Below are 26,726 nucleotides of genomic sequence, written 5' to 3'. Positions count from 1 at the left end.
ATTCCAGCGTGGATGGGGTTTAGCAGCGCTGTGCCCGCTCTCGCTCTGTTTGCCGAGGGCGCGGGGGGTGCCAGATCCGGCCCCTCGAGTGCAGGAGCTGCAATCTGATCCCAGGGGGAAAGTGTGATTCATCCCTGGAGCCGGGAGCGCTTCCAGGGAAGGTCCCGGCTCCGAGGGCGGTGCCACCGTGCTCCGCTCCTGCCCTGCCCTGCCCTCGCACGGTGGCCCCGACCGGGTGAGGGGTCCCCGGGTGGCTCCCTAGCTGCCCGTGGGGGGATTCACCCAGGTTTGAGGGGTTGGATGCCACTGTCCCCCTCGGGAACAACCTGGTTTGCTTCGCCTCGTGCCTCAGTTTCCCCGGCTGAGAGCTGCGGTCACCCCTGGAGAGGGAGGGGAGGTTGCCCAGCAGGGATGGAGGAGGAGGAGGAGTGAAAGGTGGGCATGTGCCCAGCTGGGGCGGGGATGAAAGGGGAGCCCGAAGGCGCCGTCTGCCCCGCAGGGACCTTGGGATGCCCACGGGAGCAGCGCCAGCCCTGCCCCGTGCCGCAGGCGCCAGCGGCTCCCGCTTATCTGGGTGCTGCTGGTCCTGCTTTCCCTGCGAGGAGGAGGATGAGGAAACATCCCCGCAGCTCCGGAGGGAGGCACGGGCCCGGCCAGGGAGGCAGAGGGGCTGAGGGGCGCTTCCAGCTGCGGGGATTCCTGCAGTGCGTCAGCTCCCACACCCCGCTGCTCCCAAATATTGGGATTAAACATCTGCCTGTCCCGGCAGCTCCCGGGGTGTCACAACCGAGGGGATTTCACACCCCAGGCCGGGGCTGGCACTCGCTGTCAGCCCCATCGCGGCTGTACCAACCCTGGGGGCAGCTCGGATGTGTCCGTGGCATCCCACATGGCACCCAGGCCGTGCTGACATTCCCTCGGGCTTTTCTCTTCCCGGAAAGGTTCAGGATGCTCACACAGCAGCGGGAGATGCCTCTTGTGGCCGCCTGTCCCTGTCACCACACGGGTGATGCTCCTGGGCTGTGCCAGAGCTGTCCCTTCCAGCACGAGGGAGCTGGGAAAGAGAGACCCTAACTTCTATTTATTCACCCCATTCCATGTGCCCTGCCCCTGAGCAAAGACATCAGTGCCTCCCTTTTCCTGTGGCATTTTTTAAAACCCATTTTTACAACTGAGCTGATTCTCAGCAGCACCACCGACAGTCCCCGTGTCCCAACGATCGCCAGCGGGGTCACCGCGGCCCCGGCTCCGCGCTGGCTTTTTCCATCCCCCGGGGCGAGAAACGGGGAGCAGAAGGGCTTTGGGGCCAGCAGCTCCTGCTCGGGGCACCCACGGGGCTCCGAGGGATGCGGGAGGACCTTGTCCCGGCGTTAATGAGTAATGAGGGAGCAGCCAGGGCTCCGTGTCCCCGCGAGGGGACGGAAATGGGGGCAGAGGACGGATGATGAGCACAGCCCGAGGCTGCAGGAGCTGCTGGGCTGCTCAAGAGCGTGATGCCACCGCTGCCAGCCGATGGTTTGGCTTCTTTTTTTCTGGGTTTCGCTTCCCAGGGATCCCCGTTTCACCTGGGGACGTGGCAGAGTCTCTGCCTCCCCTCCCCTGTGCCTGGGTCTCGGGGGAGCTGAGCTCTTGTGGGAGCTGCTGTCCCCAGGAGAGTCCTGTGACCATCCTGGCCTGCAAGTGGAAATGAATTACCCAGCTGGAGACCCTGTTAGAACCCTCTGGGGCCCTTCATGAAGTGCTGGTGAGCTCCTGGAATTCCTAGGGCTGGGATAACCTTCCTCTTCACCTTCCTCCCGTGCTGCCCTCGCCCCTCTGATGGGAGCTCTCCCCACAGTGTAACCGATCCTCTGCCCCTCTCTCCCTGTGATTATTTGGACAATACTCTGTGCAGAAATAGTTTTCAAACTGGTTCTGCTGCCACACGAGGAGGGGAAAGATGAAAAATGGGATTTTTTTTGGAGGCTAACGACTTGGAAGTCAGAGCCAGCAGCAGAAAGTCAACACAAACACCCTAACTGGGGATTAGAATCTCCTCAGTGCAGCTCATCTCGATGTGGGTCAGCAAAGCCCAGGGAGCAGTGACACTCTGAGCCTTCATCCTGGAAAGGAATCAACCCCCTGGCACCATGGAGGGGCACAGAGGTGCCAGGAAATTTCTGCCCAACTCCTTCCAGTGCTCATTTCAATCTCGAGTTTGGGTTCAGATGGGTGAAGGGGAGGGGGATGTGAGGCAGGGACACAAAAACCCAGCAGATCCCGGCCTTTCCTCAGGTGTCCCCCAGGTTTGGAGCCAAATCCCCATCCCTGGTCACCGGTGCTCCTGGGAAGCAGCAGGATGCTCAGGTTTGCACAAGAGCCAGAGCCTGAATCCCACAGGAGATGCTGATGTGCTGGGAAGCCTGAGGGATGGAGAGGCTTCTTGCTTTTAAAACCCTTCCAGCCATTTCCAGCAGCTGGCAAACTCCTCCGGGCGTGTGGCCAGGGAAGGATGTGGCTCCAACACAGCCAGCAGGAAACACAGGGACCCAAACCCCTCGGAGCCAGGAGCGTGGAAATGCAGCAGAAACCACCTGTGTTCTTGTTGGGATCCTTCCCCTGGCTTTGCCACGTGTCCTGTCACCAACCTGCTCCAGCCCAGCCCCTGCTCGTCCTGTTGTCCCCTCTCAGCTGGATCACAGAGTCATGGAATGGTTTGTGTTGGGAGGGAGCTTAAAACTAACTCCTGACATGGGCAGGACATCTTCCACTGGCCTTGAACACTGACAGAGATGAAGCATCTACAACATCTCTTAGGAAGTTGTTCCTGCGCATCACAATCCTCACAGGGAAGGATTTCTTCCTGAAATCTAATCTAGATCAGATTGGAGTGATCATGCTCCTGAGCAACACCAGCTTGTACTGGGCAGTGAAATCCTTCCCTGAGCTCCTGGAGCTCTCCTGGCCTCAGGCAGAGCTGGAGAGCCACGCCAGGAGGCTGAATTCCTGAATTCTCCTCCTCGCCCCGTGGCATTCCATTTTCAGGAGCTGATTTGCCATTAGCAGCAAGCAGCAGCGTGGCACAGGCTGCAGGCAGCGTCTCGGTGGCCTCAGGTGTGCCCGGGATGGAGCACTGTGTCCCCCTGGGCGCTGCCACTGGCGGTGACAGGGCGAGTGTCACCCCCGGGGCCATCAGGGGAGGAGCCGGTGGCGGCTGCGGGGTGGGAGAGCAGGGCAGGACACGGCTGCCAGCTCTGGCTTGTCTCCTGGGGCCAGGACAGGGCCAGGGACAGGGCCAGGGACAGGACAGGGCCAGGACAGGGCCAGTCCCCCGGGATGAGCGGGACGCCGCCCCGGGGATGACGATGCTGCAATTCCTCGCTCCCGCTCGGTATTTCCCGGTTTTCCTGCTCCTGCCTCCCGCTGATGCTCAGCACCTCGGGCGGGCACAACAGAGGGTCCCAAGGGCTGGGACCACCCCCCGCTGTCCCCGCACCGCCCCCCGCGCGGACAGCGAGGGGACAAAGCCGGGACCCACCGGGGAACGGGAAGAACACCTCGGGGAGCTCCGGCAGCCGCGGAGGTGACCCCGGCGGCACCGAGGGGAGGGTCCCCGGTCCCCACGCCCCCGGGGCCACCTGCGGGCGAGGGGGGCGGGGGCCGGTGCGGGCGGAGCTCCCGCAGCCCGGCCCCGCCCCGCACAGAAACTTTCCGTCGGCGCCGGGCGCTCGGCGGGAGCCCTGCACCTGCGGCGGGCGGCGAGCGGGACCCGGAGCGGGGCGGCGGCGGCGGCGACTCGGCGGGGGCTCCCGGGGCTCCCCCCCGGCGGAAGAAGGCCCGGGCCAACTCGCTGCGCCGGGCGTTCAGCTGGCTCCGGGGCCGGCGGCGGCCGCCCAAGGACGGCAGCAGCTCGGGAGGGACGGAGGGAGCAGGTGAGGAGCGGGCGGGGAGGTGGCCACGGTGGCACTGAAGGAGGGGTCACGGTGGTGGCCACAGTGGAGGTGGACGCGGAGATTTCAGGGAGCTGCTCAAAGAGGTGTCGAGGTGGTGGCCACGGTGGTGGCCAAGGAGGGGTCACGGTGGTGGCCAAGGAAGGGTCACGGTGGTGGCCAAGGAGGGGTCACGGTGGTGGCCAAGGAGGGGTCACAGTGGTGGCCACGGTGGTGTTGGAGTGATGGCAGAGCGTTGAGTGGTGGCTGTGGGAGTGGGCAAGGAGGTGTTGGGGTGGTGGCCGCAATGGTGGCCAAGGCAGAGGGCAAGAGGGAGAAGGCTGGTGGCCAAGGAGGGCTCGGCGTGGCGGCTGAGGGGTGGTGGCAGTGGCCAAGGAGGAGTCACAGCAGTGGCCATGGAGGTGGTGAAGGAGAGGTCAAGGTGGTGGCCATGGAGGCCGAGGAGGTGCTACAGTGGAAGCCAAGGAGGGTCAGGCTGCTGACCCTGGAGGCGGAAGAGGGGTCACCGTGGGGGCTCAACAGGAGTTGAGGTGGTGACCAGAGCCGTGGCTAAAGAGGGGGCACAGGAGGGACAGAAGCACGGTGGTGGCCAAGGAGGGGTCACGGTGGTGGCCAAGGAGGGGTCACAGTGGTGGCCACGGTGGTGTTGGAGTGATGGCAGAGCGTTGAGTGGTGGCTGTGGGAGTGGGCGAGGAGGTGTTGGGGTGGTGGTCGCAATGGTGGCCAAAAGGGAGAAGGCTGGTGGCCAAGGAGGGCTCGGCGTGGCGGCTGAGGGGTGGTGGCAGTGGCCAAGGAGGAGTCACAGCAGTGGCCATGGAGGTGGTGAAGGAGAGGTCAAGGTGGTGGCCATGGAGGCCGAGGAGGTGCTACAGTGGAAGCCAAGGAGGGTCAGGCTGCTGACCCTGGAGGCGGAAGAGGGGTCACCGTGGGGGCTCAACAGGAGTTGAGGTGGTGACCAGAGCCGTGGCTAAAGAGGGGGCACAGGAGGGGCAGAGGGGCTGGGCACGGTGGTGGCCAGGTGGGGTGGAGCTGCTGGCCGTGGTGGCAGCAGGGGTGGCTGCAGTGGGGAAAGGAGGTGGCAGTGGCATGGTGGCTGTGGTGGCAGTAGGGGTGGCTGCAGTGGGGAAAGGAGGTGGCAGTGGCATGGTGGCCGTGGTGGCAGCAGGGGTGGTGATGGTGGTGGCAGTGCCATGGGGGCTGTGGTGGCCATGCAGCTGTGGTGGCAGCAGGCATGGCTGAAATGGGGAAAGGAGGTGGCAGTGGTGGTGGCATGGCATGGTGGCTGTGGTGGTGGCAGTGCCATGGTGGCCGTGGTGGCAGCAGGATGGATCCGGCAGTCCCTGGCACGATCTGGCCCCGGCCCCAGGGCTGGTGCTGGTTCACTGGGTAGGTTCTCCCTGCGCTGAGTCAGAAGGTCACTGGGGCTGAGGGAAATCTGGAGGGATGCCAGCCGCTGCCACCTCCTCCTCCTCCTCCTCCTGGGCAGGGTGTTTGCGTGCTCCAGGTGTGGCCCTTCCTGTCCCAGATATGGCCCTCACCCCGGCCCCTCCGTGGCTGCTGCCTCCACGGCCCAGCCACGTCCCTGCCACCCTGACCAGGACAATCCTGCAGGGGAAGCTGCTCTGGGTCCCCTCTCCCGGCCATCCTGGAGCTGTTTTGGGGATCCAAGGGCTCAGCCAGGGAGCTTTGGCAGAGCGATGGGTGCTGGCTTGTCTGGTCACGCTCCTCTCCTCAGCGCTGTTTTGGCAGCAGCGGATGTCCCAGCGAGGAAGGTATCACCCCAAAAAACCTGTCCCACCCCACACTGTCGGGGACACCGTCTGTGTCACACCCCTGCCCTCCCTGAGGGCACCTCTGCCAGCGATGTTTTGGCTCTTTTGCCAAGGGAGAGGCCTCTTCTGTGGCACCCAAGCACAGCATGCTGTCAGCTGGGACTTTCTTCCTCAGTTTGCTCCAGGGAGTGAATTTCCAGGCATCCAAGCCTGTGTGCTGAGTGGAGGAGCACACAGGGATGTGTGCTAGGACAGGAGTGGCCGTGGAAAGGGAAAAGAGGCTTGGGAAGAGCTGAGCTCTCTCCTGGGCTGATCCATCAGATGCTGCTGGTGGTTCTTTCCCAGCTCTCGTGTGTGGACGCCGCTGCCACAGCCCAGCACTGAAACCTGAGCAGAAAAAACGAGATGTGCCGGAGCATGTGATGTTCCTCTTCACGGCAGAAACGCCCCCAGCAGCTCTGCCAGCCCTTTTTTTCCATTTTTTTTCCCCTTCCCCTGAAGTTGTACCGTTCACCAGCTAATCCTCAAAATGCCAAGTCACGGCCTGTCAGGGTCACAGCTCGGGGACCTCGCTGTGGCAGCTCGTGCCAGCCGGGGCTCTGTCACTGCACTGCCACCCTGCTGTCCCATCAGATACATCCAGGAGAGCTGTCCCGAGTGCCCACAGCCCGTGCTGGTGATGGAGGGGCCGTTCAGTGCCCCAACCCACGGGATTCTTCCCCTCTGCCAGTGCCGCCATCCCGTGGGACGGGAGGTGCCCCAAATTCCCTCTGGTCTCGCCTCCCCTGGTGTGCTGGGAGAAGCAGTGCAGATGTGCAGCGGTTGCAGCTTGCCTGCATGACTGAATCAGCCTCCCCGTGCAGTTCCAGCAAGGAGAGCACGCCAGGAACCCCTCCCTGCTCCAGCGCCTCCGGCTCCGCTGCGGCCGCCTGCACACGCCGGGGTTACGGCACCGTCCCCGGGGGATGGGGATAACGTTTCCCCGGGGGATGGGGGTCAGGATGCCTCAAGATGCTGGGCTGTGGGAAGGAAGGAGTGTTAGCCCCGGGTGTTTTCCGGCGGCAACGGCGGCTCTGACCTGCCCGGAGGCAGCGCCGACATCACGAGCCTGCGGGACCAGCTGGGAATTACTCCAAACATCAGCTGGGAGCTGTGGGAGGGGGAGAAGGGAGAACTGCAGCAGGCTCTGAGTGCCCTCAGCCTTCCCTGTGTCTGCGTGGTGCTGGGGATGTTGGATCAGGCCCCTGACCAGGTGGATTTGGCCGTGGGTTTGGGACAGGGCGTGCCTGACTATCCTGGTCATGGGAGGGGAGCAGGATGGCTCCAAGGGGTGGGAGAGAGAGAGAATTCATCCCAGGGCTCATGGGGGTCCCCGGGGGATGGGGATAACGTTTCCCCGGGGGATGGGGGTCAGGATGCCTCAAGATGCTGGGCTGTGGGAAGGAAGGAGTGTTAGCCCCGGGTGTTTTCCGGCGGCAACGGCGGCTCTGACCTGCCCGGAGGCAGCGCCGACATCACGAGCCTGCGGGACCAGCTGGGAATTACTCCAAACATCAGCTGGGAGCTGTGGGAGGGGGAGAAGGGAGAACTGCAGCAGGCTCTGAGTGCCCTCAGCCTTCCCTGTGTCTGCGAGGTGCTGGGGATGTTGGATCAGGCCCCTGACCCATCACCCTGCCCTTCCCCATGTGGATTTGGCCGTGGGTTTGGGACAGGGCATGCCTGACTATCCTGGTCATGGGAGGGGAGCAGGATGGCTCCAAGGGGTGGGAGAGAGAGAGAATTCATCCCAGGGCTCATGGGGCAGGGCTCACTCCTGAGCACAGGGAGCAGGATGGCTCCAAGGGATGGGAGAGAGAGAGAATTCATCCCAGGGATTATGGATCAGGGCTCACTCCTGAGCACAGGGAGCAGGATGGCTCCAAGGGATGGGAGAGAGAGAATTCATCCCAGGGCACGTGGTCAGGGCTCACTCCTGAGCATCTGCCCGCTCTCTGTGGGCACTGGTGATGCCAGCATTGCTCAGCACTGAAATCAGGCAGGGGGAGGATGAGAGCATTTCCACTTGGATCAATCCCATGGCTATCAGCAATCCCATCTCTGGCTGCCCAAACAGCTGAGCTGGGAGGAAAGGCTCCCTAATCCCCCTCCTGGGCGAGCATCAGCCACCTCTGGGGGACACCAGCGGCTCTGGGAGTGGGGGGATGGCTCCGTCCCAGCTGGAATTGCATCCTCTGGATGCTCTGCCCTGTTTGGGTGGATGGGCCCTGCTGGCTGCAGGTGCAATCCCAGCACCTGGCCGCTCCAGCCGGGTTTGTTTCCACAATAACCTCTGGAGGCAGAGCAGAGATTGAGCCCTGGCGGGGAGAGCAGCTGGGCTGTGCCAAGGGTCAAACACAGAGCAAGGATTTGGGGTGCCCTGCGCTGGATTTTGGGGTGCAGGGATGTGAACACAGCTCTGGGATGAAGGATGAGCTGGTGCTGGGGTCCAGTGCTTTTAGTCTGGTTTTTTTGGCTGCTGCTTTGTCCAGATTTCACAACATTCCTCTTAATTCCTTGATGAAGTAAAGGAATCGATGTTCCAGAAATATTAAATTAGGGTTGGCTTTTTTCTTTTTTTTTTCTCTCCTTTTTGATGCCAGCTTAGTCCAGCAGCAATGATTTCCAGAACTGGGGTGGGGGATAGTGATGTTAAAAATAAAGCTTTCAATGCTCACAGCTGCTTTGTAGCAGCAGCAAGTGCTTGTTGGGACTGGGGATTTGCCATGTGCAGGGCGAGCAGAGGGTGGAGGGGCTGGGCTGTGGCAGGGATCGTGCTCAGCTCCTTCATGGAAAGGGTTTTTAAGCGCTGGGAGGTGTTCAAGAAACAACTGGACGTGGCACTCAGCACTCTGGGCTGGTTGACAAGGTGGGGTTTGATCACAGGTTGGCTTTGATGATCTTGGAGGGGTTTTCCAACCTTAATAATTCCGTGATTCTGTGCTGGTGACATTTGATGCCACAGGGTGCACGTGAGCCCTCAAGGAAATGCGGGGCTGAGCTGTGGAATCTCCCTGGACAATTATTTCCTCCATCCTCTGCTGCCACGCACGGTTTGGTGTAAACACAGTTGAGCCCCGAGCTTGTCAGCTCAAAGGAGAGGGGAGAGGCGTGGGGATTGCTCCGTGTGTGTGTGTGTGGGAATGAGTTTGTTCATCTGCCAGAGGCAGAGAGTGACACTTGAGCAAATGTGAGCAGCAGGAATCCCCTGGCTGGCCTGGCCTGGCACCGGCGAACAAAGAGAGGTGTGTCTGCAGCCACAGCCATTCCACCTGGAGACAACCGGGAGGGTTTCTCCTGAGAATAACGTTCCATAAGATCCGATAAAACGATTGCAGCCGGGTCATATTTCCCCCGTGGAAGGGAGGTCTGGTTTCATAAGACAATATCATCATTGACTCCGGCCCCGGCAGCGCTGGGAACACAACCCGCTGGAAGGTGAAGAGCTGGGCAAGGATGAAGTGAAAAGCCATTTCCCTGCCAAGCAGGAGCCAGAGCCTTGGGCTGGTCGTGCTGTGCATGGGTAAAATCCACCTGAGCCTGAGCAGGGAGCTGCTCTCCCCCCACCTCTGGGGGCTGGAGCCGGACCTGTCATCGGCAGAGCCGGCCTGGACTCGGCTGGAGCAGGAAATCATTTGAAACCCTTCTGGTTATGTATTTCTGTTAATGATTGGGGATCTCAAGTGGGGTTTTTGTGTTACCTTTGCCTCGCTGAGCTTTACTTCCCCGTGAAGGGAACAAGGGCTGAATTCCTTTCTCGTTCAGGCAGCTCAGCTCCTGCTCTGTGTCTGCTGGGAGATGGGATCAGGGTTAGAAAACTCCAGAAGGAGGGGGTGAAACTGCAGGAGGGATGGACAGAGCACCAGGAGGGACAGATCTGCCCCTGTGACTGCACAGAGGGGTCCCCATGCCTGGACTGGCCTCTCTGACCAAGGGAATGTGTGACTTTGGGGAGATCAGATGTGCTTGGGGCAGTCACGCTGTGCTGACCAGATCTCTATCTCACCAACAGCTCCTCTGCTGCTCCAAGCTCTTATCAGAGTTCTCTCGGTGAATCAAGCCAGGGATTTCTGGCCTGGAGAACAGATTCTGCCTGGAATCAGCATCTCTGGCCCCCTGTGCTGGGGAGGCTGAGGATGTTTCCCCTCCTTCCCCTTCCCTCCCTTTTGGGCTGCACTGAGGCTTTCACACAGAGCAGGAATTTCGGGTGCTCAGCTGTCCCCACTCCCTGAGCCAGATTTCTGCTCACATCATCAGCTCTGGCATACAGGATGAGAGCAGCCTGCCCTCATGTTTCAGGGGGCTTTGTGCCCTGAAGCATCAGTGGGGCAGCTCACCGGGGACTGGGGGGATGCTCGAGCCCCCCATGCTGCTCCCAGCCCCCCAAATCCTGCAGGGACCGAACCAGGAGGAGCTGGAGCTCCTCGTGGCTGTGAGTTACCCCATCTCGGTTGTTACAGCTCAGAGAAGCCACTCGGTATTTTTGGCACCCGTGGGCTCCGCGGGGTGCCCGGGGCTGGCTCCCTCCCGGAGCTCTGCCCGCACAGCCCGGGCTGTGCCCGGGGGCGGTGACGCCTCGGTGGCCGCGTTCCCTGAGCAAGTGCTGGCAGTCTGCTGTGGGAGTGGAGGGGGAAGTGTCTCCCTGGATCTGGGGCAGGCTCCGGCCTCTCTGCTTCTCCCAGGGAGAGAAAGGCAAGATCCGCACCGGGAGATTTGTTCTGGGTGGAAGAAATCTGCAGAGGAGCCCCCTGGGGCACTGGGGAGGGGTCTCAGTGGTACGGGGGGGTCCGTGTTTTGGGATGGACATCCCGGGGATGCTGGGAGGTGCTGGGCAGTGGAAGGAAGCCTCGTCCCAGCCTGGAGATGCCCCTGGCTGACCAGAGGAGAAATCGTGTCCCACAGGCCCTGGACACAGATCAGTGACTCTGATCTGCTGCTCTTGTGACCATCGTTTGTTTCCTTGTTTCATCCTCACTGTCCTGTGAACGGGACACAGCCAGGAGTGGAAAACAGGGAATGTTTTCCTCTGGATCCCTTCATCTCCCTAAAATGGGGCAGCAAACCCACGGGGACAGTCCCTGCCCAGCTGAGCGTGCCCTGGGCACCCAACCAAGCTGCTGAGGAGCTGAACCATCAATATTTCCATTGCTGGGGAGGACTGAAGTCCAAAGATTAATTCGGTGCCGATCGCCTTGGGAGGTCAGGACAAAGCTGCTGGTTGATCTTTAATTTTTTCCTTTCTTGCACCACCTCCCCGGTTTTGTGCCTTTCCCACAAAACCCTCCTTCCTATTTATCCCAGCTTTTGATGAATCACCTAAGGAACATAAACATTGCCAGCAGGAATTGCCCACCACTGCCTGCCTGGCTGACCCCTCCCTGCCCTCGCAGCATTTAATGTTCTAATTAAAAATCAGGAGGGAGAAGTGGCCTTGGGGAAGGGGCCGTGGAGGGGCTGGTTTGGGCACTTTTGCAGCAGCAATTCCAGTGGCCTGTCCCCTGCCAGCCCTGGCTGCTGCTGGAGCAGGGGCTGGAGCAGGGAGAAGCTGAGATACACCCGGACAGGGCACGGGGAGGTGCCGGCGGTGTGAGCAAGGTGCTCGTGACTCGCCCCCGAGGCAGGAGTGGCCCTGGGGAGGGCGCCGGGGGTTGCCACCCACGCCAGGCTGCGTGGGGCTGGCATGTGGCTGCTCGCCCTGACTTTGGGCAGCGCCACCACCCAGCCCGTGGCCTCGGGCGCTTTGCTCCAGCCTTGGTAGTCCTGTCCTAACCTTGGCCGGGCTGGGTGAGGTCTCCCCAAACCCCACAACGCGGGGGAGAGTTGTAAAAACCCACCAAGGGGGGAGGGTTGTAGCGGCGGCTCTTCTGGGGGCAGCCAGGAGCGGCGGCAGCGTGGCGAAAACTCCAGCGAGGTGCGAGCATCTGGAGGCGAGATCCCCGCGCTGCTCGGGGGATGTTCGGTCTCTCCGAGCCTCTCAGTATCACCCAGGCATCCCCGGCGGAGGGATGGGGCTGGGAGGGCGCGGATCCTGCGGGTGATGCCGGCTGGCCCCTCCTCTCTGCCCGTGCCATTGGCTCCGGCACGGAGCGCTCGGCTCCGCCGCGGCCGGAGCGATGGGAACCGGCGGCTGAGAGCCCTCTGCTCTACCGGGGCCGCCCGGGACACAGCACCGGAGCCCGCTCGGCTCGGCCATGTAGCACCGCGGTGCCCTCCACCCGGCCGCGGTGGAGGCGGCAGCGGCTTCATGGGCAACGCGCACCGCAAGAGGAGCCCCGCGGGCACCAAGCCCGGCTCCTCCTGGCCCTTCGGCCGTGCCGGGAAGCCGAGGGCAGGTAGGAGCCGTGGGGGTACCTGGGGATGGGGCGCGGGGGGTCCCCGCTTAGGGAGCTGGAAGGGGTCGCGCTGGGAAAGTTGGCCGCGGGTGTTCTGCTGGGCTGGGGGGGAGCGGGGGGTGAGGGGAGGCTTTGCTGTGATCTCCCTGTGCTGGGGGGTCAGGATCGGCCCCCGAGCCCGGTGTGGGGCTGGGGGAGCCCCCCTGGCTGCAGGCGGGGCCGTGCCGCGCTATCGGGACGGGATCAGCTGAATGAGTTACTGATTTGTTTTCCAAGTGGGATCGCAGCGCTGCCAGCGTCGCCTTCCTCCCCACCCCGTGCCTCGGTTTCTCTCGCTGTGCCGCGGGGATCTCGGGATGTTTGCAGGGGCTGCTCCCCTCTCTCTCTGCGCCTGTCTGTCCGTCCGTCTGTCTGTCCACACGCCGATTGCCCCGCTGCTTTATGCTCCGTCTCCATGGATGCCACTGGAAAGCCCAGCAGGAAGCAGGGACCGAGATCTTCCCTGCAGGGACCAGGAGCAGGGAAAGGGTCCCACGCCGGGCTGGACCCACGCGTGGAGCAGGAACCCCGTGGGTGCCTGGAGAGCTCCCTCCGAGCTGCCTCCATCAGAGCAGGGTGATGCCAGCAGGGTGATGCCAGCAGGGAAGGTCCCTCGCAGTAACATCGTCCCCATCCCGCGGCTGCTGATTCCCCCAGTGGTGTCATTAAACTGTCCCTGTGTCCCCAGCCCAGCCTGGAGGCCAGGAGGAGCCTTGGGAGGCACGTGGGCAGGATCACAGGAGCAGGCTAGCAGGACCCAGGGGTAGCTGGGGGGTTTTCCCCCACCAGGGATCTGCTGTCCCTCCTGCCCTGTTTCCCTTTACAGGCAGCAGCCACCCAGGTGTGAGAGCCCAGGGTAAAAAGGGCCTGGAGTCAACTCTGCACAGGCCTGGGGACACCACTCTGAGCAAAACCATCCCAGAGGTGGGGCCTGGGATGGGGAGACCCCTCAGGTGCACAGGGAGAGGGTGCAGGAATGTCCTGGCTGAGAACACCTCCTCAGTGCATGGGGAAACTGAGGCAGGAGGTCACACATCGCCCATGGCTGTGCTGGGACAGCATCTCCTTCACTGCAGGCTCTCCACATCCTCCTGCAGGCTCCTCTGGTCGTGCCCTCCATGCAGGAAGGGCTCGGTGCCGCTGGCCAGGCTGGGCTGGAGCTGCAATTCCCGGCACATCCTCATCCTCACCCTCTCCACGTGCCATTCCTGCCCAGACCTCCACCTCCTCTCCATCCCCTGCCAGCCTTGGCTGTCCCTCATCAATCCTGAACCAGGATTGATGTGCCTCCCTCAGGGCTGGCAGGGAAAGCCCTGCTCCGTCTCGGATGCCCTGGAACGGGCGGGATGTGGGACTGGCACAGCCGGGGCACATCCCGGGAGGCGAGGGCTGCCTCTGGGGCCGAAGGCCGTGGGGTGGAAGGTGCTGAGAAAACACGGGGCGAGTTGTGTTTGTTCTCTGCGACGGCTCCATGGCAACGGCGCGGCGGCCACAAAGCCAAAGAATTTGCATTGTGTCGCTTCAGCGTTTCGGAGGGCGCAGCCGAGATCACCGGCTGGGGGCAGGGTGTGCCGGCACCCGGGGTGCCTCTGGATTTTGGGCAGGAGAATAATTGCACATGGCGGGCGGCTGGAGCAGTGGCCCCAGTTCCTGTCTCTTTGGTGACTGATGAATTTGGAAGGCTCTTTGGAAGATGAATTTGGCCCTGCCGTGCCCGGTGTTGGCGCAGCCGGCCCGGGCGGGCACTGGCAGATGGTTTTGTGCTTGTGCCCTGTGCAGAGCGTGGGTACCGCCTTTGGGTGCTGAGGGGACAGAGCAGAGGTGCCCAGGGACAGGGTGGGCACAGCCGAGGGCTCCGGGGTGGCTCTGCCGCCGAGCCCACCCAGTCTGCCCACCAGTGCCAAACCCACTTCCCCGTGCCCACTTCCCCGTGCCAACCCTGGCTTGCTCCGGGGGCATCCCCAGGCTCTCATCGCCGGGCTGGTCCATGCTGGGGAAGGTCCTTGAGCCCCAGGGAGACCGAAGCCTCTTATCGCCTCCTTATCGGGACTCCCCGCCGGGCCCTGCTGAGTCAGGGCGCAGGAACGTGGCCGCTGGCCAGGCTGCGCCCGCGGAGTCAGCGGGGATGGAGCTCTGGGTGCGGGGTCACCCGGCACCCGCGTCCCCTCGGTGCCGCTAAAAAAAAAAAAAACAACATGGAATGGTTTGATTTGGAAGGGACCTTGAAGCTCATCCACGGGCAGGGATATCTTCCACTATCCCAGGCTGCTCCAGCCTGGCCTGGAACACTTCCAGGGATGGGGTATCCGGGTGTCCCAGGGGTGGCTGTGGCTGTGAACGTCCCCAGCAGCAGCAGCAGGAGCCGTGGAGCCCCTCGGCAGCGCCGGCTCCTGCGGGGCAGCTCCGGTGTGGGCTGAGCCGTGTCCTTTGCAGCCTCTCTCCGTGCCAGCCCCACGCTGGGCCGGCTCCGCAAACACCCGGGGGGCGGATGAGAGCAGGGGCCGGTCCCGGCGGGGGACACGCCGAGATTTACACAGGCGCTTCCTCCAGGCACGGCCAGCCAGCATCCTGCTGCGCCCGGGACATCCGAGCCCTTCCCGGTGCCCCCTCCCGCTCCCGGGGCAGGGGAGGAGGCGATCCCGGCTGTCCCCGGCAGGCAGCTCGGCTCTGACATGCCGTGCTGTGCCGTGCCGTGCCGGCTTGGCACGCTCCCGGCACCGAGAGGCGGGGATGGGACCTGCCCTGTGCCTCTGGGTTGTCCCCCACCCCATCTTGGTGGCAGCTGCTGTCGCTGATCGAGCGCGGCCGTGTCCATCTCCGTGGGAGGATCCGGCAGCGTTTCCTTGGAAAAGCCCCGCGGGCTTGGGCGCTGCTTGCAAGGACGGGGGATCCGTGCACGGAAAAAAACCTGCAACGTCTTGTCCTTAATCCGTCTCCTGCGGGGAGCCAGGTGCCTGCTGTGACAGGCAACGCCTCTGCCGTGGCAAGAGCACCCGAGTGCCCTGCGAACAACGCCCGGCCGGGGGACAGCCGGCCCGGAGCACCCTGGGGGCTGGAGACACCGAGGGAAGGGCTTCAGGGAGCGATAAAGCACTGGGGGATTGAAGGAGGAGGTGTTGGTGGTCCACCCCTGGTCATAGTGTCACAGGTGTCACCCTCTGCGGCCCCGTGTCTTTCCTGCCCTGCGCTCCCCACTGGGATGTTCCCGCCCGGATCCGGCTCCTGGCAGGAGGAGGGAAGGCTGTTATTTACCTTCAAACCTGTTTGGTGGCTTCTCCGGGAGGGGACGAGCGCGGGGTGGGGCCGTGGTGGGATGGAGGAGGCTGGCTGGGCTGCTGCAGGGGCCGGCATGAGGCACAGCCGCCGCTGGGGTGGTCCTGCCCCGCGACCCCTCTGCTCTGCTGCCAGCTCCTCACCGGGGTCTGGGATAACTCAGGGAGCAGCAGACACTCTGTGTCACCTCAGGGCTGGCTGTGGGGCAGTGTGGGACAGCAGCGAGGTCAGGACCCGTTGCACAACCCTGAGTGCTCCTGTCATGACAGCAGCCGTGGCTGGAGGCACTGGAGCCGCGGCTCTGCTCCAAGTGGGATTTCACCCTGCACCAGCTCCTTCTCCAGGGCCTGCTGGCTCACCGAGGTGAGACCAGGCAGCTTTCTGCGCTGTGATTGAGAGGAAGAAAAAAACAATCCAAGTTTGTTTTCCCAGTTGAAATTAATTTTAGTTCAGGCTCTGCGTGGGATCGTGTTTGAGAGCCGAGCCAGCAGCGTGGATGGGGCGGTGTTTATTTGCTTGGTGGAGATGTTTTCCTGGCTGGAGCAGCCCCCCAGGTGTGGCCCAGGGCAGGCTGGCAGCAGGGGCTGTGTGGCCAGAGCCACTGTCAATATTATTGTGCTCTTACCCTGCCTGGAGTGCTCAGGGTCCCCCGGGGTGTTCCAGGGCGTGGATGCTGTGCTGAGACAAGGATTTGGGGAACGGCTTCGTTGCCTTTGGAGGCTCCCAGACACCCTAAAGAGTTGAAGGTTGCAAAGAGAGCAGAGGGACAGGATGCTGGAGCCGATGGGCTGGATGAGGTCCCTTGTGAATCAGAATATTCTGTGATGCTGGAGCACAGCTCTGTCAGGGTCCATCCATGTCCTGGCAGCTCCATGGAGCTCTCAAGAATGAGGCTCATGGTGTTATCCATGCTCGTGGTGGCAGCTGGCAAGCAGAGCATCCCCAGGCCTGGATGGTGCTGGGAGGGACCCCCAGAGTGGTGGGAGGGGGAGCTTCTCGCTGTCCTGGCTGCCGGGAGAAGGAGGCAAAGGCTCCATCGCGCCCAGAGCAGCACACAGGCGGGCTCTCCTGGGACCTCGCAGCCCCTTCCCGCCCGCCTGGCAGCTCCCCCTCCTCCCCATTTTTCGGCGGTGAGTCAGTGGCGGTGGAGGGGCGGGCAGGGAGCCGCTGCTGCCGCCGCAGGAGCCGCGCCGTGCGCGGAGCAGGCAAGTCGGGGCAGTGCCGAGCAGGCAGAGATGGATGTTTGCAGCCCAGCCCGGCCAAACCTGCTGCTCGCAGGAGGCACAGGCCTGCCGAGGAGGGGGACAGCAGCTGGGGTGTTCTCTTCACCTGGCTCTCTCCAGGTGAAGAGCAGCAGGCAGCACCGAGTTCTGTTTGCAGCATGGGGCTGGCGGCCCTGGCCGTGCTCCTGTGGGGTCTCAGCCCTTGTGGAGCCCTTCCCACTAGCTCCAGCCTGTCTCAGGCAGAGCTGAAGGCAGAGTGCTTGGGGTTCCCTGTGCCTTCCTGTGCCTTGTTCCAGGGATGCTCTGCTCCCTCCGGAGCAGCCTGGCACTGGCAGCAGGTACCAGCTGGGGAGCCCATCCTTGAGAGGCTGCCTGCCTCCTTATCTGGGAGAGCCCCGCTGCCACGTGTGGCCAAGGCACGTGTGTCAGCTGAGCCCGGAGGGCACGGGGTGATCCAGGATGCACCGCAAGGAATGCACAGGGGCCGGGACACTGGCTGCAGCCGGGCGTGTTGCTACCGGCAGCGGCTGCAGCTGCAGCGGCTTCCCCAGCCCACCGCGACCTGCAGCCCCCGCCGCAGCATCGGGGCTCTCCCCTCCTGGATTCCCCCCGTTCCCAGCAGGTTTTCTGTGTTGACAGAGCCGGGGTGAGGCCGGCTGGGTGAGGATGATGAGGTAGCGAAGGTCACAGGGAGTGGGAGAAGTGGAGGCTGCCACGAGGCTCCTCCATGGCCGGGCAGCGTCGTGCCCTGGATTTATCTTTTGGGAGGTTGCAGCTCCTCCTCAGCAGTGCCACACTGGAGAGGGACACGTCTCCAGCAGTGAGGGATGTTCTCCAGGTGCTCTGTGTGGGCAATGGGCCACAGGCAGGAAGGTGGAGCCGGGCCAGGCTGCCTGCCAACACCTGGGAATGTCCTCACAGCGCTGGAAGCAGCTCCCACCTGTGCCGCCATCGGCAGATCCATGGGGCTGGAGCTCAGCTGTGCCTGGGCCCTGCACCAGCAGCTCAGGAGGGGCTGTCCCCCTTTACTGGGGAGCTCCTGGTGCCATGGAGGGGGGCCTCTTGCAGTCCCCTCTCTGTGGGCAGAGCTGGAAGGCTGGGGGAGCTGGGAGCAGTGTCCCTGCCGGCTGCCACCACCCATGGGCATTTCTGGGCTCAGAGCTGCCCAGAGCAGAGGGCAGTGCTCAGCTCAGCACGCGGCTGCCTGCTTTGTGCATCCTCAGCCCTTTAATTATGTCCCTTTTCCACTTTTGCTGTGGAAAGAGCTGGGGAACATCTGCCCACCACCACCATCACCTTCTGGGGGAGCGTGTGGGCAGCAGGGCCCATCCTGCCCGTGCTGGAGCAGCTGCTGGCTCAGGCACAGCCGGGGAGCTGCTGCTGTTTGGGGCCATGGCCATGTTGGAATTCCAGGGAAGAAATCCTTGCTGAGCCCAGAGCTGCCTGGCTGGGGACACAGAGATGTCCTTCACAAGGTCAAACTGTCCCTTGGGCTGCACAGTCACTGCCTGGAGCCTGCTGGGACCCTGCAATGGGTGAGCCCACGCTGCATCGTGCCGGAATAAACGCTGGGCACAGCCCGTGGGGAGCTGCAGGGCAGGGACAGAGGGCTTGGCACAAGGACATGGCTGCCTGCTGGGTGAACACTGGGTGCTGTTCACTTTTTGGGCTAAAACTCCTGAAAATGTGGGGATGCAGCTCCCAGAGGTGCTGGACACCCCCTGCCCTCCGCGGTGGGGACAGTGACTGGCAGTGCCAGGGCAGTGCCACTGTGTGACCGCCTGGCATTTCTGCCCCTGCTTTCACCTGCCTCCGCAGCAGCAGCTGGAGTTACTGGTTAGACTGGTCCCAGACCTGGTTTTCCCCTGTGCTGCCAGCCCTTGTGACCGTGACGTAGCCCTGTCCCTAAGGACAAACACCTTTTGCCCCGTCCTGGCTTGTGTTCCCTGTTCCCGGGAATGGGGCTCCTGGCAGGGTCCTGGGGGGCACTGGGGACAGGCTGGGATGGGGAATGTGACCCTGCTGCCTGTGCTGTGTCATAGCCAAGGTGCAGAATCCTCCCAGTTCCTCCCAGTTGCCCCCACTGTTGTGGACTGGTTTGCAGCGCTGCTGTGCCCAGCAGGGTCCTGGGGAGTGCCAGGGGTCCAAGAGGGAGGAGAAGGGGAAATGCTGGCCCAGAGCCTGGAAGAACAGATCCCTGTGGTCTGTGCCGTGCGTGGGAGGAGGCGGGAGGGCCAGAGGAGGGGCCCCCTCTTCCCTTCTCCCGCGGCCGAGGAGCGCGGTGGGCGCAGCTGGGACTGTCCCCTCCTGCCGGGGACTGTCCCCTCCTGCCACCGCGCAGCCCTCCCCGGCTCAGGCTGCTCCCTGCTCGCAAGCAGCTGCGCCGGAGCGTCTTCGCCTGGCCGAGCATCCTCCCGCCCGTGCGGATGAGGACGGAGGGAGGGAGCTGGGGGCCGCCGGCATCCGCCCCGCCGGCGCACGCCGGGTGAGAGCAGCCTCGGCACAATAGGCTGAGCATCCTCGGGGGGCGGCCGAGCCCCCCTTCCCTGGGGACCAGACCCTCTCGCGGCTTCCCCACCATGGTGGTTTTCATGGGCAGGAACCTCTCCTCGCTTCTGGCTTTCTTCAAGAAGAAGGGTGAGTGAGCAGCGGGCAGGGAGGGAGGCGGGGAGCAGAGCCTTGTCCTTACACAACCCCTGCCCGCCGGGACCCCCCGGCCCGCCCGGGGTGCTCGCAGAGGGCAGGGGGGCTGCCACCCCCGGGGGAGGGCAGGGAAGGTCACCCCAGCCCCGGCCTCTCCCACGGCGAAGTTACCGGAATAAATCACTGCGCTCCTCTCCCCGAGCACCTCGGGGGGGGTGTCAGCCTCTGGGTGGGGGGGTGTCAGGCGAGGGGCTGCCGAAATTGGGAGAGAAAAGCGGATTAGGGACACGACGGTGGGGGGCTGTGGGTGCCTCGTGTCCCCTGCAGGGATTTTGCGCCAGCACGGGGGTCGGTGTGGCAGCAGCCGCCGTGCCGGGCGGGCCGTGCCCCGGTGCCCGCTCGCTCCGCCGGTGCTGGCGGTGCTGGCGGAGGCAGAGGCCGGCATGGCGGCAGGGCGGGAGGCTCCATTGTTCCAGGCCTGCTCCTTTGTGTGCTGGAGACGGAGCCTCGCTGCCTCGCTGCCTGCCTGGGCTGGTCCTGAAGGGTCGGGGGCACGGGGGGCACAAGGGGTGAGGGGTGGTGTGTGATGCCGAGCAGCAGGTGCCCGTGGCTCCGGTGTGCCAGCCCCGACGGTTTCCTGCGTTTTCCCTTCCTCAAAATTGTTTTTCTTTCTGGGCAGGAAGAGTTTGAGGCTTGGCTCAGGCGTGTGGGCAGGAGCGGGCAGGGCTGTGCCACGGTGCTGCAGTGCCAGGGCTGGGTGATGCCAGGGCTGGGTGATGCCAGGGTGGGCACTGCAGGGTGCTGATGGTGGCTGTGGGGAGGGGGCTGCCGGGCAGGGGGTGGAGGCTCCGTGCTGCCCCAGGCGTGGCAGATGGGGTGTTCAGCATCCAGAGGGGTTCACAGCAGGGATTTGGGTCCTCTGGGATCTCTGCCGCTGGATGTGCCTCACTTTCCCTCTTATGTGCCTGCCGGGGCATGGAGGGAGTCCCTGCTCTTGGGGTGATGTGCGAGGCCTGGGAATGACGCAACGCTCCGAGGGGAAGGGAAAGTCATCCTCATCCTGCCTCCATCCCCATTTAATCCCCTCCTGTGCTGCCCCTTCCCTGCTCGGCTGCCCCCAGCCCCACACAATTCACCGCCTCGTTAGCTCCTAATCAAGGCTCTGGGGAAGGAGGGTGGTCCCACATCCCAGGGAGAAAACCAGCGGAGACATCCTGACTCCGGAATATCGACCGGGCCGTGGGATGGGATTTCTCTCCGTGTTCCCAGCGCCCGGTTTGGAGCCGAGCGGGACAACATCACCTCGGGGTGGATGTCACCTCCTGTCTCTCGTGGGTCGGGACGCACTGGTGGCAGCGTGGCCGTGTCCCCCCAGCCCAGCTGACCCCCGCTGTCCCCGCAGGCGCTGCCAAGGGCGAGGGCGAGAAGCGGCTGAGCGTGCAGTACACGGCGGGCGAGCAATGTCCCGACAACGTCTTCTTCCCCAGCACGCGGCCCCCGCACCTGGAGGAGCTGCACAACCAGGCCCAGCAGGGGCTGAAGTCCCTGCAGCACCAGGGTAGGTGTCCCCGAGCCCAGCGTGGCCTTGGGGACACGGCGGAAGGGCTGTCCCCAGCTCCTGGCTGGCCGGGCGGTGTGGGCGGCGCGTGGGGCTGACCGGAGTCCAGTGCTGGTGGCTGGGCTGTGCAGGGGGCACTGCAAGCTCGGCAGCTCTGTGTCCCCTGGAGGGATTTACCTTCTGTCTTCCCTCCACAGAGAAGCAGAAACAGACCAAAAGTGCCTGGGACCACGGGGACAGCAGCAGCCTCCAGGTGAGCCCTGCCCAGTGGTGCTCCTGGGGGTGAGGGGATGCAGGGTGGCTCTTCTGTCCTCTCTGGGTGGTGTTTGGGGGCAGACAGGCATCCAGCCAAGGTGGCAGGGCCATGTCCAGGGGGGTTGTGGGGCTGGAACCGGCCGTGTGTCCCTTGGTGTTGTCTCCTTTGCTCCATGACAAGCTGTTTTCCCCATCCTCAGCCTTCCTGCCCTGTGGGGCTCTGCCAGGGCCCCCCCTGTGCCTGCATCCCTCTGTCCCCCTGTCCCTTCCCCACTGGTGTCCCCTGGGAGCCCTGCCTGAGGAGGGGTGACATGGGGACTGCTGGCCATATCTAGCCCGGTGCCTGTGCCCCTCCCCAGCTGCTGACGAGGGGAAACTCCCCCTGCTTTGGCCAAGCTGAGCTTTGGCAATCCCTGGGCTCTGACCCCGCTGCCAGTGCCTCACCCTGTTTGTGTTTGCTCAAGCTGCTGCCTCTCATGGGCTCTCAGCCCCTTTAACCCCTTGCAAGTGGGGGACTGGGAACCCCAGGATGGGCAGAGCCACGGGGGCAGTGAGGTTCAGGGCTCAGGTTAACTCTGAAGTGTTTCATCCCAACCTCTGCCTGTGCCAGGGGTGTTTTGGAGGGATGGGGACACTGGAAGCCGTGTCCAGCATGGGGCTGTGTCCAGGCAGTGCTGAGGATCCTGCCTGTCCCTGTCCCTGTCCCACACCCCTCTCCCAGCCATGGCAGCCCTCCAGCCCTGGGCTCTGGGGCACAGCAGGGCTGGGAACACCCAGAGAGTCACTTTGGGCTTGGCACGGGGGCGAGCCTGGCAGCTCCTTCAGGTGCTCCTTGCACACCCCAGCCCTGTCTCCCCTGCCCTCCGGGGGGCTGCAGAGCCATGCAGGGTCCCAGGGGCTGCTCCCAGCCCTGCTCCTGGTGGGAGGACTCTGGATGCCGGCGTGGCTGACTCAGCCTTTGGCCCTCGGAAGAGCTTTTGTCTCGGCTGCAGAGTCAGTTCGCGGCGGGGAAGGGGCCTGGCCAGGGCTGGGGCAGTTCTGTCCCTGCAGCCTGGGCTCTGCTGAGCCCACTGTGTCCCCACAGTCCTGTGCGTTCTCGGAGGATGACAGCCTGTCCTTCCGGAGCCGGGCAGCCTCCTGTGCCACGGACAGCACCTCTGAGGATGCGCTCTCCATCCGCTCCGAGATGATCCAGCGCAAAGGTACCCGGCTGGGGCAGCGGGATGGGGCTCGCCAGGGGGGCTGGGGAGTGTGGCAGGGAGCTGGGCTCTGCCTTGCTCTGGCCATGAGCCACGCAGGGATTTGGGGGCCCTTGGGAGAGATGAGAGCAGTTCTGGCTGAGTCAGTGTTGGGGCTGGGCGAGGGGGATGGACGGACAGACAGACAGTGTCTCCTCCCTGCTCCGACTGTTTGGTTGGTGCCTCTCTGGGCTGTTCCAGTGCCTGAGCACCTCTGGCAGTTGGAAGTGCTGGGGACACTGGGGACACCCTGGCCAGGGCTCCCCTCACCAGCTGGACCCTCTCACACCTCTTGCAGGTTCCACCTTCCGACCACACGACTCCTTTCCCAAATCCTCAGAGAGGGCTGGCAAGAAGAGGAAAGAGAGGAGGACAACTGTGCTGGGTATCCCCCAGCACGTCCATAAGGAGCTGGGTAAGCTTTGGGGCGAGGGGGGATTTTTAGGATCTGTTTGCCTTCCCTTGGGATCACGCTGAGCTCATCTCTCCCTGCTCCCAGCTCTCAGGAACAGCCATGGAGCCAAGGGACATCCCGAGGCGGATGGGCGAGGGCCAGCGGGCCGTGGGGACAGCCAGGCAGTGCAGCCCCTGCTGAACGGGGGGCAGGTGTCCGGCGATGCCGTCCGCATCCCCACCATCGACGGGAAGCTGCAGCCGCTGCCCGCGGCCGGCGGCGCCCGCGTCTGCCTGGGGGTGCTGGAGGAGGCGGATGCAGCCCTGCAGAAGCACATCAACAGGGTTTACTACGACGACAGCTTGCTGGGGAGGAAGACAGCGGCCAAGCTGTCACCCATGGTGAGGCCGAAGTCGCTGGCCGTGCCGGGCATGACCACCTACGCCAACCCCCCGGAGATGCTGGTCGGCCCCGTCATGTCCATCTCGCCCCAGGGCACCTACATGTCCAAGATCATCCCCAACGCCATCCTGCCGCCCATGGTGGACGTGGTGGCCCTGACGAGCAGCAGCGTGCGGACGCTGAGCCGCTGCAGCCTCGTGTCGTCCAGCCCGGCCTCGGTGCGCTCCCTGTCCCGCTTCTCGGAGCGCAGCCCCCGCAGCCGCGAGCCCTCCTCCTCCAGCGACAACTGGAGCCACTCGCAGTCCACGGAGACCATCGTCTCCAACAGCTCCACCATCTCCTCCCAGGGCGGCTGCGACCACCGGCAGCCCGAGGCGGGGCCGCACGGCGAGGCGGACGCGGCGGCTCGCTCCGACGCCGACCAAATCAGCATCTACAGCTCCACCAGCTACGCCAGCTCCTGCTCCAAGCCCGCTGCCGGCCTCGCTCCTGCCACCCCCGGGCTCCTGGCCGTGGGCAGCGGCCGCGCGTCCCCCGCCTACAGCACGAGCAGCCAGGCGGAGGGCTCGGACACGGCCAGCCTGGCCAGCGAGCGCTCCTCCGCCCGCAGCGTCTCCCTCAGGAAGATGAAGAAGCCCCCGGCCCCTCCCCGCAGGACCTACTCGCTGCACCAGAAGGCTGACGGGGAGCCCAAGGTGCTGGGGTTGCCCCCCAGGCCCGACCGGCGGCCCCAGAGGGAGAGCAGCGTGCCGTGGTCCCCGCGCCCCGAGCCCTTCAGCCCCACGGGCGAGGATGAGGTGTTCTCCCCATCGCTGAGCGAGACCAGCAGCCTCCGCTCCGAGAGCCTGGCCGGCGCCAGCTCCCCCGAGGCCCTTCGGGGCCGCCCCGGGGTGACGGTGGTGCTGAGGGAGCCCCAAGCTCAGGCCAAGTGGAGCTGCCCCGATGGCTCTGACCGCACCATGTCCCCCTCCAGCGGCTACTCCAGCCAGAGCGGGACGCCCACACTGCCCACTAAGGGGTTGGGACCCCCAGCTGTGTCCCCGGGCAAGTCTCAGCCCCAGAAGCCGGACCGGGTGTGCTCCCTGCAGTCTCCTGCGCTCTCCGTGTCCTCCTCCCTCACCTCCATCTCCTCCTCGGCCTCGGACCCGACTCCCCCCGAGGTGCTGAGCAGTCGCTCAGACCGGTTCGTCATCCCGCCGCACCCCAAGGTTCCCGCTCCCTTCTCTCCACCACCCACCAAGCCCCAGCAGCCCCCGGCCTCCACCGGCCCCCTCCAGCCCTCACAAAGCCCCCCAGCGCCCAGCACTGCCGGCCAGGAGCCCTCGGCCAAGCCCAGCGGCAAGTCCCCACCGCCGTCACCGCCGCCCGCCTACCACCCGCCTCCCCCGCCGGCCAAGAAGGTGGAGGGGAGCCCCCAGACCAGCAGTGAGCCCCCCACCGACACTGCCTGGCCCCCACCGCCACCGCCAACCCCCGAGGAGCACGACCTGTCCATGGCAGACTTCCCCCCTCCGGATGAATCCTATCTCTGCAGCCTGCCCGATGCCACCTCGGCCCCGGCGGACGGGCCGATGGCGACACCGAGCCCGGGGGCTTCATCTTCATCATCTCAGCAGCATGAGCCACCCACCGGGGTTCCACAGCCTCCACACCCTGCCGAGCCCCTTCCCACGGCCTCCGTGCCCCCGCCACCGCCGCCTCTCCCGCCGCCCTCGGCTCCGGCCCTGCCGCCCCAAATCAGCCTTAAGAAAGCGGCCAACGGCCCCCGGGCGGAGGCCAAGAAGGAGCCGGTGTCGCGGAGCAAGAGCGGCCCGGCGGCCAAGGAGGACGCCAGCCTGCCCATCGTCACCCCCTCGCTGCTGCAGATGGTGAGGCTGCGCTCCGTCAGCGTGGAGCCCGCGGCCGGAGCCGGGACCGGGGCCGGAGCCGGGGCCGAGGAGCGTCCGGCCCCGCAGAAGCCCGTCCGGCGCTCGCTGTCCACGCGGCAGCCGCCTCCCGCCCAAGACGCGGTGCCTTCCAAGCAGCTCCACCACGCCGTGCACCTCAAGGCCGCCGCCTTGGCCGCCGGAGAGGCCGCCGAGAAGCCGCCGGGAGGCCGAGCGGCCCAGCCCGGCGCCGAGGGGCCCCCCGGCGATGGGCAGCTGTCCCCCAGGAACAAATCGCCGGCCTCCACCGCCAGCTTCATCTTCGCCAAGAGCTCCAGGAAGCTGGTGATCGAGACGGCCTCGTCCCCCGAGGCACAGGCCGACCTGAAGAGGAACTTGGTGGCCGAGCTGATGAATTTCTCGGGGCAGCGCTCGGCAGCCCCGGCTGCTGCCGCCCCGCAGGGCCCCGGGAAGGCGCAAGCCCAGCGGAAAGCCGGCAAGATCCCCCCTCCGGTAGCCAAGAAGCCTTCGCTTGGCTCGGGGCCGGCTCCTTCCCCGAAGGCACCGGGGGCAGAGGCGTTGGGCTCCCCGGTGCTGGATGGGGATGCCAAGGTGGAGGAGAGCAGGACTAAGAGCGAGCTGGCGGGGACGGAGGGCAGGAACGGCGCGGAGCCGCCGGCTCAGAGCCTCCCCGCACAAGGTACGTGGGGTGGGAGCCACGGGGTGATGCTGCTGGAGGTTCAGCCTCGCTGCTCAGGATGCTGAGCTATGCATTCCCAAGTGATAAATCCCCAAGCTGGACACTCAGCACGGCTCCTGGGTTGTGCTCCAGCTGGGGGGCACTGGGACAGCAGGGACAGAGCCTGGTAGGGCTGTGGGAAGCTGGGATTTGGGGTGGCTGATGGGCTCTTTCCTCCTGCTTTGCAGACAGACGGGGAGAGACGGCCTGAAGGATGACACCGCAGGACTGGAGCCCCCACGGACAGGAATCCAAATCTCAGGGACCTGGGCAGGTCAACGGACGAGTGTGGAACTGGCAACTAACTTAATACAGGAAGCAAACAGCCTTAGCCTCCACGGCCTTGATGATATTTATGCAAAAATGGTGTTGGTTTCACTTTCCTAAGTACTACAGCTTTATTTTGCTTTTTTTTTACTGGACTCGAGGCCCATGCCCAGAGCCAGCACGTCCTCCCTGCCAAGCTGATGCTTGGTGTGGGTGTGTGGAGCTGAGCAGCCACACCCAGAGGAGTTTGGGGGCCGAAGACGCCGGAGCTGGAGCCACTGCTGCTGGCCAGACAGGCCCGTGAGGGATGGAAGCACTTTGGACAAGGAATGGGAAGGCTTTGGCTACCACAGTGCCTGGGGGAGTGCAAACAGGAACAGGAGGGGATGGAGGTGCTGGCTGGGAGGGATCAGGGCTTTGGCTCTTGATGGAAAGGCAAGAGGGGCTTGTGGCCAGCACCAGCTCCGGCCACTCGCCGCTGCCCAGCAGGAGGAAGGGCCTGGCTGCCCCTCGAGCTGGCCCTGGGCTCTGCGGCAGAGCCTTGATTCTGTTTCTGTAAACTCGGGTCACATTTTGATTTCTTTGATTGTAAAAAAAAAAATGAAACAAAAACCAAACCAAACAACAAACCAAACCAAAAGCAACTGACCCTCTGCCGCCAAGTAGCTGCTCAGAGCTCTGTACTGGCTGGTAAAAATGATGACCGAAGCTTGCTGCCTCCTGTTCTTCCTGGTTTATGCTTGCAGGTCCCTTCTGGTGCT

The 26,726-nt window shown here is 64.2% G+C and overlaps 1 protein-coding gene across 1 annotated transcript; it reads left to right on the top strand.

Moving 5' to 3' along the window:
- Window positions 1-3,405: 3,405 nt before the first annotated feature.
- KIAA1522 (KIAA1522 ortholog) lies at window positions 3,406-26,673 on the top strand. The gene is made up of 8 exons (XM_041417310.1): window positions 3,406-3,562; window positions 3,684-3,911; window positions 20,650-20,805; window positions 21,003-21,058; window positions 22,145-22,262; window positions 22,597-22,713; window positions 22,798-25,659; window positions 25,887-26,673. Exons 1-8 carry the CDS (start codon window positions 3,406-3,408, stop codon window positions 25,907-25,909), a joined length of 3,717 nt encoding a protein of 1,238 aa, XP_041273244.1. The 3' UTR covers window positions 25,910-26,673.
- Window positions 26,674-26,726: the final 53 nt, after the last annotated feature.

This window comes from Onychostruthus taczanowskii, unplaced genomic scaffold (assembly GCF_017590055.1).
Source record: "Onychostruthus taczanowskii isolate IOZ18803 unplaced genomic scaffold, ASM1759005v1 scaffold56, whole genome shotgun sequence".
NCBI classification, from domain to species: Eukaryota; Metazoa; Chordata; class Aves; order Passeriformes; family Passeridae; genus Onychostruthus; species Onychostruthus taczanowskii.
This window is presented reverse-complemented; position numbering and strand designations above follow the sequence as displayed.

Bases quoted from the DNA above. Each gene is read 5' to 3' on its own strand.
- KIAA1522 (XM_041417310.1), top strand. From the start codon at position 3,406: ATGCTCAGCACCTCGGGCGGGCACAACAGAGGGTCCCAAGGGCTGGGA. The intron at 21,059-22,144 runs GTGAGCCCTGCC...GTGTCCCCACAG, and splicing joins GGGACAGCAGCAGCCTCCAG to TCCTGTGCGTTCTCGGAGGA. The intron at 22,263-22,596 runs GTACCCGGCTGG...CACCTCTTGCAG, and splicing joins CGAGATGATCCAGCGCAAAG to GTTCCACCTTCCGACCACAC.